Below are 12,388 nucleotides of genomic sequence, written 5' to 3' on the forward strand. Positions count from 1 at the left end.
CCCCCAAAACCCAAACCCTACTGCAGACACCAGCTACTACCTAGAATTACTCCAGGACTCATCCTGACCACTCACCCAGCTCAACCCAGCTCCTCAAGCACTTGATAATTTGGCCACCAGGAAGTATTTGGTTCCTCAGCAGCATCATCCTACCCCCTCTGGGGATGATGGCTCATTTTAGGGTGGTCCCCAAAGGCCAGGGTTCCTTTTCTCCTGTTAAATGATGATGTCTTCTGGCTTCTCCCATACCCCTGAGCCCCTTTGGGTTTCTGTTGAGATGAGATTTGAATTACCAAGCACACCCCAGTGCCAAGCACAGCCTAAACCTGGGCACCAGACCCCATCCTTGATTCACCACGTGAGATCTCTGCATCCCTTTGGCAAGGAAACTGCTTCATCATCAGATGATTTTTACAGCCAGCTGCAAATTCTGCCCCCTTTTCCCTTTCCTATGTCTCTTCCAGAATCTTCATGCCACATATTCCCTGGGAAAAGGAGCATGGGGGGATGACAACCCCAACCTGGCATCCACCAGCTCCCTTAAGCCTTCCTCTCAACATCCCTTGGGTGCCCTACATAGGGACAGGAGTTGGACTCCATGATCCTGATGGGTCCCTTCCAACCCAGCATATTCAATAATTTAATGATTCAATAATTCTGTGATTCTGATTCCATGATTCTACAATTCCTACTCATCCACACACCCCAAACGCCTTGAATTCATCCTCCCTAACCACATGAACCAGAGTTAAGAATAAAAGGACATCCTTGCTGCCAAGATGATGGTGCTTCTGCCCTCTTGACAGGGTTTACTCCAGGCTGCCAAGTACAATCCAAGGTGTTTTGAGAGTTTTCTCGTCCATCCTCATCACAGAGATATAAAAACTCAATTAAGTCGCTGCTTTAGGAACACTTCCCCGGTCCCGATGTCGAGATCAAAAGGGAGATGAATCAGGGCCAAGAAGAAGGAAGGAGGGAGGGACAGAGAGCAGAATCAGAGTGTGGATCAGCTGGAAGGCAGGAGGGCTCTGCAGAGGGACCTGGACAGACTGGAGAGTTGGGATGATTCCAATGGGATGAGGTTCAACACGGCCAAGTGCCGGGTCCTGCACTTTGGCCACAACAACCCCATGGGGAGCTCCAGGCTGGGCACAGAGTGCCAGAAAGGGACCTGGGAGTCAGGATTGACAGGAAGCTGAACATGAGCCAGCAGTGTGCCCAGGTGGCCAAGAAGGCCAATGGCATCCTGGCCTGGATCAGGAACAGTGTGGCCAGCAGGGAAGGGATTCTGCCCCTGTACTCAGCCCTGGGGAGGACACAGCTTGAGTCCTGTGTCCAGTTCTGGGCCCCTCAGCTCAGGAAGGAGATTGAGGTGCTGGAGCAGGTCCAAAGGGACCAACCAGGCTGGTGAAGGGACTCGAGCACAGACCCTCTGAGGAGAGGCTGAGGGAGCTGGGGGTGTTGAGGCTGGAGAAGAGGAGGCTCAGGGGAGACCTCATCACTCTCTACAACTCCCTGAAAGGAGGTTGGAGCCAGGGAGGGGTTGGGCTCTTTTCCCAGGCAACTCTCAGCAAGACAAGAGGGCAGGGTCTCAAGTTGTGCCAGGGGAGGTTTAGGTTGGAGATTAGAAAGAATTTCTTTACGGAGAGAGTGATCAGACATTGGAATGGGCTGCCCAGGGAAGTAGTGGATTCTCCGTGTCTGGAGATATTTCAAAAGAGCCTGGATGTGGCACTCAGTGCCATGGGCTGGGAACTGCAGGGGTAGTGGATCAAGGGTTGAACTTGATGATCTCTGAGGTCCCTTCCAACCCAGCCAATTCTATGATTCTATGATTCTATGAAAGAAATCCCTGGAAAGGGAAGCTGAGAGCTTCACCCCCAACATCACCAAGAAGAGATTTCCCAGCTGGAAAAAAATCCCTCATTTTCTCCACCTCACCGTGGTTGGACAGCACACGCACTCGGCTGTGACTTCAGGAATATCTTGCTAATCTTGGGAATTTTCTTTCCAACAGTGTTAAGGCATCTCAGCCCTCCCTGGCTCAAAGTACCTTGTGGTTGAGCCAGGAAAAAGCCTTGGAGATCCTCAGCACTCAGTTTGTGGATGACCAGGCAAATGCCCCAAACCCTGACTTCTTGGTGCTGGGTTTATCCCTTTTCCCAGAGGGATTGGGTTCCAACTGCACATTTGGTTGGAGAAGGCACAGGATCCAAGCCATGGAGGGATGCTCTACAGTTCATCCTGAGCCACATCTTGTGGCATCTGAGCTGGTGGGGGGGATTTCATCATTACTGCTGCAAAATATTTTGATTTCTGTGCATTTTCTGTTTCCCTTTCCATGACGGGGCTCGGGAGGGGCTGCACATCCCTCCAGTGAAGGACAGGAGGTGAAAAAGAAAAAATGAAGCATCACCTGGCTAAAAAAAACCCTTCCACCTCACACAGGACAAGGCACAATCTCTGCCTCACCATCTCCATCACCTCTGCTCCTGCAGAAACATCCTTGGAATGCACCAAATTCCCATCCCTGCTCCTAAAGCTGTTGGTGATGAAGAGATTTTCCAGTGTGGGAACTGAATTAGGAGAGCAGCAACCCAGGACAGTGTTGGAGGGCAAGAAATGTGGCTAAACTCCACCCTGAGACACTCTGCAGAAAATCAAACCTGTTTCTTCTCACTTCAAGAACTTTTCCCTGATTTTTTCTAATTTTTTTTTTTCCCCCAGGAAACATGCACAATGGATGATCCAGAGGTCTGGAGATGGTCCAGAGATCCCTGTGTAGGCTCAGCAATGAGGCAGAACATCACTGCATCCCTCTGAAACCCCCTGAGGAACTGCTGTGGGTTCACCATAGGAATGAGATGGGATTCATCACCAGATCATTTATAGGATAAGGAAGAAGAAGCTGATGATAAAAGATGGGGATAAAACCCTACCATGTGGTGTCAGGAACAAAGCCAGGGGCTCATCCCCCATATGCAGCTCCCAGTTTGAGCTTTTGGTGACTCACAAGGACCACCAATCCCACCCAAACCCATGGAGAGAAGCAGGAGAATAAATCCTGGTGAATCAGAATCAGCTCGGAGCACGTGTGAGAAGGAGGAGAGATCAAATGCTTCCTACCTGATTCATCCTCTGACTCCTCCTCATCCTTCTCCACTTTGATGTCCAGGTCACCAGGGGATGTGAAGGACTGGAGGGAGATGAAGGATGGGAGCTTTTGCAGGCAGCTGGTTGGTGAGGTGTGTGCCTCTTTCCAAAACTTCACCTCTTGCTCCACGTTGGAAGGTCCAGGCATTTCTCCATCACTGTGGAGCTGAGCTGGATCATTCCTACAGGAGGCAAAAAAAAAAAAACAAAACCAAAAAGGGCAAAATAAAATGATCCAACTTTGGCAACATCACATGCAATGGGGTGACCCCATCAGAGCTGCACAAGGCTGCCCCTTAATGAATTGAGAGTCATTGAATGGTTTTTGGAAAGGATATTTAAAGATCTTCTAGTCCAACCCCCTTCTAATGGGCAAAGAAATCTTCTGCTGGATCAGGTTTCTCCAAGCCCCCTTCAACCTGACCTTGGATCTTTCCAGGGATGAGGCATCTACCACCTCTCTGGGCAAGCTGGGCCAGTGTTTCACTATGTTCATGGTTAAATATTTCTTCCTTATACTGAAACCAAAAGCTTTCTCAGTTTAAAGGGAGTTGTCCCCTGTCCTGTCACTTCAGGACTTGGTGAAAGTCTGTCCAAGGACAACTTCCAGGTCTCCTTTAAATAATGGAAGGCCACAAGAAGGTCTCCATGGAGCCCAACTCTCTCAGCCTTTCTTCACAGCAGAGATGGTCCAGCCACTGATTTATCTCCATGGTCTCCTCTGGATCTGCTTTAACAGGACCACATCTTTATGGAGCTCAGGAGCCCAGAACTGGACCCAGAACTCCAGCTGAGTTCTCACCAGAGTGGAGCAGAGGAGGACAATCCTCTTTCTTGTCCTGATGGTCAACCTGCTGGTAATGCAGCCCAGGACATGTTGCCAGCTCATGTTGAGCTCCTCATCACCCAACACCCCAAGTCCTCTCAATCCATTCTCTTCCCAACCTGGATTTGTCCTTCAGATTGTCCTGACCCATATGCAGGACCTTGCACTTGGTCTTGTTGAACTTCATGAAGTTCACATTGCCCAAAAACCATCTCAGATTCTTCTGGAGTTTCTTGCTTCCAAATTGGATTCCCCTGCTCTGTGCTTCCATGGAGCTCATGGAGCTTCTGCACCCCCCTTCAGCTCCTGGCTGAGCATCCAAGCTCCTGCATGGGGAGTCAGGATGGTCTGGGACACCCTGCTGGGCTTGGCTCTGCCCCAGCCCTGCTCTCCTCCTCCAAGTTATTTTACACCTCATTCCCACCAGGGATGGGAGCTGGGTGTCATTCCAAGGTTCTTCTGCCACCTGGGATAAGTTCAGAGAGCTGAGTACTTGTCCCCCTCTGCTACCTTACAAGGATGAGGACTTGGACCAAGAGCATGGATCAAACCAGTACAATTCCCAGGTCCCAACTTTACCTCTGTGTTATGGAGGAGCCAAAGTGTCCAAGCCAGGATTTTCTCCTCCTTCTAACAAGGATTTTTGGGTTAAATTTGAATTCCCTTGGTTTGGAGTCGTTTTTCAGGTAGGGCTTGGGAATGAGGGTAGAAGAAGGCAAGGGTGTCCCAGGCTCAAGTGAGTTTGTTTCTTTGGAGGGATAAGGATCAGAGGTGTCCTTCAGCCTGCAGGTTCCAACCCAAAAACATCATCTTTGCCCAGAGATCTCAGAGAGGTTCCAAGGATTAACCAAGAAACCAGTCCAGCATCAAAGGGCTTTACAAAACCTTTTATATCTCCATGTCTGCCTCCTCCTCTGCTTCTTCAGGCAGCTGAGTGCCAAGCCCTTCCATGCCACACTCAGCTCTGCTCTCCACCATGGATTTGTGGAAGACAGAGAAAAAAGGATGATGGTTTCCAGTTTTCCAGAGATCTATTTTTTGATGGTGAAGTCTCTATTAGGGTTCCTCCATCTTCCAGGAGAAAGGTCTAGAAAGGCCTTGGAGACACTTGGAGGTGATGAAGCCCTGGGTGACACGTTTCTGAGGGTGAAGATCCCCAGACTCCAAAGGCACCCATTGGGTAGCAAGATGCTCTCCATCAGCTCTTCCTGGAGACCTTTCCCTCAAGCATGGACCCAACCCAACCCTACTGCCTGTGGTGACTTTATTGAGAAGGAACCACAGTGACCCAAATCAGGGACATCTTAAAACAAACCAGCACATGGAGAGAGACACATCTGAAAAGAGGAAATAGAGCAAGCTGGGAAGAAAACTTGAAGAACACCAAAGTGAGTTTCTTCTACTCTTTCCTACCTGACTGGCTCCTCCCTGACCCTTCTCCACTTGGAGGGGGGATTGTTCCTGTCCCCATCTTCTGTCTCTCTGGGGTGACGTTTCTTCTGGGGGTGCAGGAGCTTGCACTGGGCACCCCTGGGGCAAACACCTTTCTTAGCAAAGTCAGGGCAAACCAATGTGTGCTTCTTCTTGCACTGTGAAGGACAAAAACAACAACAAAAAAAGAGAATAGGTTTGGGAAAGGCAGCAAAAGCCCAGTGAGGGCTGAGGTTTCTCAGAGCTTGGCTCCTTCAGGTGGCACCAACATGTGGCTACGGGAAGAGAGGAGCATGTTGGTGTTTCTTTCTCTATCAAAAATACTTTTCCATGCCAAAATATTATTTTAAAAAATTATTAATCTCTTCCAAGAGATGCTACACACTCACCCACAACCTTCCAAGTGCCTGATCCAAATAACCAAGGTCTTAACAGCACCCAGGGTGGTGATGTTGGGAGGTCCCAAAGAGTTTAACTAGGCTGGAGAAGACAGTTCCAAAGAGGAGACAGGATTTTCCTGTCCTAGACATGCTTTGTGGAAAGAAGCAGAGAAAAGAAGGACTGGAGCATGGTCCTTTTCTGCCTCATTTTCACAGGATGACAGAATGTCTTTAGTTGGAAGAGACCTTCAAGATCATCCACTCCAACCTTTGGCCAACACTAGAAGCTCATTTTTGGACTATTGCCTGGACTGCTGAAGGTGGCCCAAGGACAGAGATCAACCCAGTCTACTTGGGGCTTGGGAATATTATTAAAAAAAATATTAGTCTCTTCCAAGAGATGCTACACACTCACCCACAACCTTCCAAGTGCCTGATTTTAAGGATCCAAATAACCAAAGTCTTAACAACCTCCAGGGTGGTGATGCTGGGAGGTCCCAAAGAGTTTAACTAGGCTGAAGAAGACAGTTCCAAAGAAGAGACAGGATTTTCCTGTCCCAGACATGCTTTGTGGAAAGGAGCAGGGAAAAGAAGGAGTGGAGCATGGTCCCTTTCTGCCTCATTTTCACAGGATTACAAAATGTCTTTAGTTGGAAGAGACCTTCAAGATCATCCACTCCAACCTTTGGCCAACACTAGAAGCTCATTTTTGGACTATTGCCTGGACTGCTGAAGGTGGCCCAAGGACAGAGATCAATCCAGTCTACTTGGGGCTTGGGAATATTATTAAAAAAAAATATTAGTCTCTTCAAGAGATGCTACACACCCACACACAACTTTCCAAGCACCTGATTTTAAGGATCCTAATAACCAAGGTCTAAACAGCACCCAGGGTGGTGATGTTGGGAGGTCCCAAAGAGTTTAACTAGGCTGAAGAAGACAGTTCCAAAGAGGAGACAGGATTTTCCTGTCCCAGACATGCTTTGTGGAAAGGAGCAGGGAAAAGAAGGACTGGAGCATGGTCCCTTTCTGCCTCATTTTCACAGGATTACAAAATGTCTTTAGTTGGAAGAGACCTTCAAGATCATCCACTCCAACCTTTGGCCAACACTAGAAGCTCATTTTTGGACTATTGCCTGGACTGCTGAAGGTGGCCCAAGGACAGAGATCAATTCAGTCTACCTGGGGCTTGGGAATATTATTAAAAAAAAATATTAGTCTCTTCCAAGAGATGCTACACACTCACCCACAACATTCCAAGTGCCTGATCCAAATAACCAAAGTCTTAACAACCTCCAGGGTGGTGATGTTGGGAGGTCCCAAAGAGGTTAACTAGGCTGGAGAAGACAGTTCCAAAGAAGAGACAGGATTTTCCTGTCCTAGACATGCTTTGTGGATAGAAGCAGGGAAAAGAAGGACTGGAGCATGGTCCTTTTCCACCTCATTTTCACAGGATGACAGAATGTCTTTAGTTGGAAGAGACCTTCAAGATCATCCACTCCAACCTCTGGCCAACACTGGAAGCTCATTTCTGGACTATTGCCTGGACTGCTGAAGGTGGCCCAAGGATAGAGATCAACCCAGTCTACTTGGGGCTTGGGAATGAGCTTGGCTGATGCTCCCCTGTCCAGGGAGGACATTTTTTTGGTGGCTCCCAGCAGCCAAGGTCACAGCCATCCCTGTAGTGGGAAGGAGACATCAGCAGTGCTCCACAGCTTCCCCAGGATGTGGCTTTCTGCTGGGAAATGACACTTTTTGGCACCAGAAAATGCAGGAAGGAATTCAGGCAGGGCAGAGGAGATACCTTCAGGTGTGGCTTCTACCTGGGTGGCTGGGACCACTGGCCAGAGGCTTGGAGAAAGATCAGCCTCTCCCAAATCTCCACATTTTTCCAACACTGTGACAAAAACACTCAGAGAGCTCATCCTGGTGTATGCCAGAGATGGAGGGTGGGAGCAGGTCCTGGAGTTCTGCTCAGCCCCAAAATGTCCAAGAGGAGCCATTTACATCAAGGATGTCCCCTCCTACCCCAAGCTGATGAGCTCATGTAGGGCACCATGACAGCCACAGCAAGACACAACCCACCCCACTGGGTGCAACAGGTCCACAACACCAGGATTCATCCACCTCTTCACCTTCTCCACCAGGAAAGACACCCTTGTTTTAGCCCACGTGGGTCCTTCCACACTTGGATGCCCATGCTAGAAGGTAGCAAAGATTTTCCTCCTCCTTTGCACCATTTAGGAGGGAAAACAGGACAAATCCACAGAAGAAACACAGGGAAGGTTTCAGCATTTTTGCCTGTTTCTAAAAATCCACCTTCCTGATGATGCAGGATGCAGGTGAGCTCCTGCCCTTTGAATGCCATTTGACTTAGGGGGCATGGGAGCAGCTCCCCGTGGTGACCTTTGGGATGAAGTGGCCACCCCACTGAGCTCTGAGAGGTTTCTCCTCAAAAGGGCAGAAAGATTTGGCAGCTCCACTGCCCGAGGTCGAGTGGTGAAGTCGGCAGCGGAGCAAGGAGCTCATTGCTGGAGGTTGGGGAGGGCACCGAGCAGCAGGAGGGCTGGAAACTCAGATGGACAGATGAATGTTGGCTTGAAGGGGAGGGGGAAAAGCACTGAAACAGAATTATTTTCCACTAAAAATTCATTAAAAATTCCAATTCCTATGATTTTCTCTCTCTGGTTGAGGGATCTTCAAGAGCAAGCACCCAACAGGCAACCTGAAAGTAAAGTCATCTCTAAACAGTACCCAGGCTTGAATCTTACTCCAGTCTCACGGGACAGATTGGGTCAAAAAGGACCTTTCAAGACCACCTAGTCCAACTTTCTGATTGTGAGAAGGGACACAGACAAGTTGACCTCATGGTACATCTGTTCTACTGCATGCTGGAAGGTTTCTTGTCCACCTTCCACATCTCCATCCATGTGATGATGGCAGCACTCTGCAAACATTGTATTACTTACAAAACCACCTTGAAGTCATTTACTGCTAATTAAAAGCAGAGTGAAAGCTCTTCAGAGCCTCTACCCAAGAAGGTGAGATGTCCTTCTGTACCAAATCATAGAATTGTTTGAGTTGGAAAAAACCTTGAAGATCATCAGTTCCAACTCCTAACTCACCAAGTCCACCACTAAACCATGGCCTTCAGCACCACATTTACACAGCTTTGAAATCTCTCCAGCAATGGTGACTTCCAGGGCCTGATAACCCTTTGGGTGAAGAAGTTATTCCCAATATCCAATCTAAACCTCCTCAGGAGCAACTTGAGGCTGTATCCTCTTATATTATTTTTTATTCCTTGGGAGAAGGGCCTGATATCCCCTCACTCCAACCTCCTTTCAGGGAGTTGCAGAGACTGAGAAGGTTTCCCCTCAGCCTCCTTTTCTCCAGGCTGAGCATCCCCACTTCCCTCAGATGCTCCTCACAGGATTTCTGCTTTTGTGTGGAGCAGTTCCCAGCACAAAAATGGACTTGGGAAAGGGAAGAACAAGACAAAAAGAGCCCTGGCCTCAAAAAACTACACAGATCCACCACCCTGACAGCCAATGGTGATGTTGCAGTGCTGAAGAATGATGCTATTTTGGGGGGGGGAAAGCAGCATCCAAGGGGTGAGTTACAAATCCCCACCAGGGCTTGGTGCCACGGTCCCAGCTGGGAACCAATCTCTGAGCTGATCATTTGAGTGGATCACATTTATTGGCTCCATGGCAAAAAGATACTTAGTAAAGAAAACAAACCATCTGTGACTAATCCCAGGGCTGTGTCCTCAGCTCAGGTTTCTAATGGTTTTTCCATGCTGCTCTTCCTTAACCCCTCGTCCATCACCGCTCTCTCAGGCCTGGTGAGGTTGGGATCACCTCCCCCCCTGGGTTGGGATGGTTGGAAAAGCCCCTTTCTCTTTGTTTATTTCTTGCAGCATTTCTGGTCTTGTTGGGGCAAAGCTGCTGTGGGGCTGGGTTGCTGTGGGTGTCAGCTGGGGTGAAGCAGAGAGGGGTTGGGGGGTGGCAGACGTGACCTCGGGCTTGGGGGGGGGGGCCATCTGATCCCTTCTCCACCTGTTGAGGTGGCTAATTATACCCCCCCATGGGACCCCTGCCAACCCACAGGTTGGACCATAAGGAGAGGAAAAGGAAAAAAAAACCAAAACAACAAACCAAGCCTTAAAGACGACAGAAAATTCACAGCACCTCTAAAAAAAAAGCATAAAAAAAAAAGGAAAAAAGAAAAAATTAGGAGAAACCCCCACCCTGGCTCCATCCTGTGTTGATGAGGATGCCACCAACCTGTTGATGCTGTCCCCACCTTGGTCTCTTCACTCTGGGGTTCCCCTTGCAGCCTGTCTGGAGGTGCCCAGTGCTGGGATGGTGCCCAGTTGGCAATCCCTGAGTCTGGGACTCCTCCCTGGCTGCCAAAAGAGCTTTGGGTGAAGTTCAAGGTTCTGCCAACGACCTACAAAGCCTTAAATGGCCCAACAAGCCCAGACTGGCACAGGGAGGGGGACAGGGATGATGGAGTTTGCAGGGTGCAGCCTTCTTTAGCATGGAGTTGGCAGAGGAGGAGGCAGCAACTGGTGTAAGGTCCCAGCTGAGCCTCAGGAATGACATTAATTAACATTTTCCATGAATAAGCTTGACAGGAGGTGGTGGAAGGCAAAGCTGGGTTACTGGGCCAATCAAGAACCACCCAGTGACCTTACTGGGTGGGAATGAGAGGTCCCATCCAGCCTGGCATTCCCAGCTCTGTTCCACCAGCCATTTATCCAGGTTGAACTTCTCTTCAGGATTCTCTCACCCTCTTGCTCAATCCCTTCTTTCCTAGCCCTAGGGGACAGCAGGTGACAAGGGACCAGCAGACAGACAAATGCCAGAGCATCTTCCCATCTTCTTGGGATCATGTCCATCTCTCTCTGTCTACCATGATGGATACAAATCCAGTTCTGCCATGGAAACCCAGAGCACCAGGATGATGAAAGGACCAAAGAGATCTTCTGGGAAAGGGGAGCAATAAAAGCAAGAATTAATCCCCAAATCTAAGTGCCTCAACTCAAATCCTGTTTAATTTTTAAAGCCCTTTGCACACCCACACAGCTTCTCCAAAGTTATTCCAGGAATCCCTGTGACCCAGTGGAAGGATGCAGCAGCTGGATTGATGTCAGATTGTTTTCAGGTCCTTTTTATCCACCACATCCCAGCACTAAGTGGCTCTTGGGAAGTTCTCACTGTTGGAGCTGATTTCTGACACCATTCTGAACTGACAGCCAGTAAATAACTTTTTTTTTTTTTATGGCTTTTTTAATAATTAGGTGCAGATGGAAGCAACCTTAGAACAATATGTATATATTAAAAAAAAATCCATCTCCTTGTCATTAAAACCTGGAGGACAATAGAGCCAAACATCACCCAAGCTGAGGAACAGAATCATGGAATTTTCAGGGTTGGAAGGGACCTTTATGATCATCACATTCCAACCCCCCTGCCATGGGCAGGGACATCTCCCACTAGGTCAGGATGCTCAGAGCCCTGTCCAGCTTGGCCTTAAAAACTTCCAGGAAAGAAGAAATTCCAGGTGAAGAACTTCTTCCTAACTTCCAATCTAAATCTCCCCTCCTCTAGTTTGAATCCATTCCCCCATGTCCTGTCACTCCTTGACATCCTAAAAAGTCCCTCCCCAGCATCCACACTTGATTTCAAACCTGTGCCTCCAAAAATAAAGGAGGAGAAGAAGGAAATGAAATCAAAATCATAGAATCCTTCTGTTTGGAAAAGATTTTTTAAGATCATCAAGTCCAAGCATTAACCAGGTTGATGTAAAAAGAAGGATTAAACCAGTCCAGGTTCTCACCTTGGATGGAAGGAGAAAGAATCATTGAATTTTCAGAGCTGGAAGGGACCTTTAAGATGATCTCATTCCAACCCTCCTGCCATGGGCAGGGACAACTCCCCCCAGATCAGGTTGCTCAGAGCCTCATCCTGCTTAAAAACTTCCAGGGATGGATGGGGCTTCCACCACCTCTCTGGGCAACCTGTGCCAGGGTCTCACCACCCTCATGGGGAAGAACTTCTTCCTAACTTCCAGTCTAAATCTCCCCTCCTCTGGTTTGAATCCATTCCCCCATGTCCTATCACTCCCTGACATCCTAAAAAATCCCTCCCCAGCTTTTCTGTAGCCCCTTCAGATCCTGGAAGGCTCCAATAAGGTCTCCTCAGAGCCTTCTCCTCTCCAGACTGAATAACCCCAACTCTCTCAGTCTGTCCTCACAGGAGAGGTGCTCCAGCCCTCTGAGCATCCTCATGGATCTTCTCTGGACAGGGATGTGGCACCTACCAGGTCTCTGGGCAACTTAGTCCAACAATCTCAGCACTGGATGTTGGAAAACAATTACTGGGAAAAAATTTCTTCCTTATGTCCAATTTACATCTACTTTCTGTGAGTTTAAAACTCTCACCCCCTTGTTCAGGTAAAAAAATTTCTCTCCATCTTTCTTATCTGCCCTCTTTCTATATTTAAAGGCCACAAGAATGTCTCCTCAACCTTCACAACCCCAACTCTGTACTCAGAGCCCCTGTACTCAGCCCTGGTGAGGCCACAGCTT

The 12,388-nt window shown here is 48.6% G+C and overlaps 1 protein-coding gene across 2 annotated transcripts in view; it reads right to left on the reverse strand.

Moving 5' to 3' along the window:
* ZC3H3 (zinc finger CCCH-type containing 3) overlaps positions 1-12,388 on the reverse strand; it is a 228,250-nt gene that overhangs the window by 17,526 nt on the left and 198,336 nt on the right. For both annotated transcript variants that reach the window (XM_030444228.1, XM_030444227.1), the window contains exons 10-11: positions 5,393-5,568; positions 3,127-3,335 (exon numbers count right to left, since the gene is read on the reverse strand). In XM_030444228.1, coding sequence (XP_030300088.1) covers positions 3,127-3,335; positions 5,393-5,568 — 385 coding nt within the window. The remainder of the gene's footprint in view (positions 1-3,126; positions 3,336-5,392; positions 5,569-12,388) is intronic.

The sequence above is a fragment of the Calypte anna genome, chromosome 2, assembly GCF_003957555.1.
Source record: "Calypte anna isolate BGI_N300 chromosome 2, bCalAnn1_v1.p, whole genome shotgun sequence".
In the NCBI taxonomy this organism is placed as follows: Eukaryota; Metazoa; Chordata; class Aves; order Apodiformes; family Trochilidae; genus Calypte; species Calypte anna.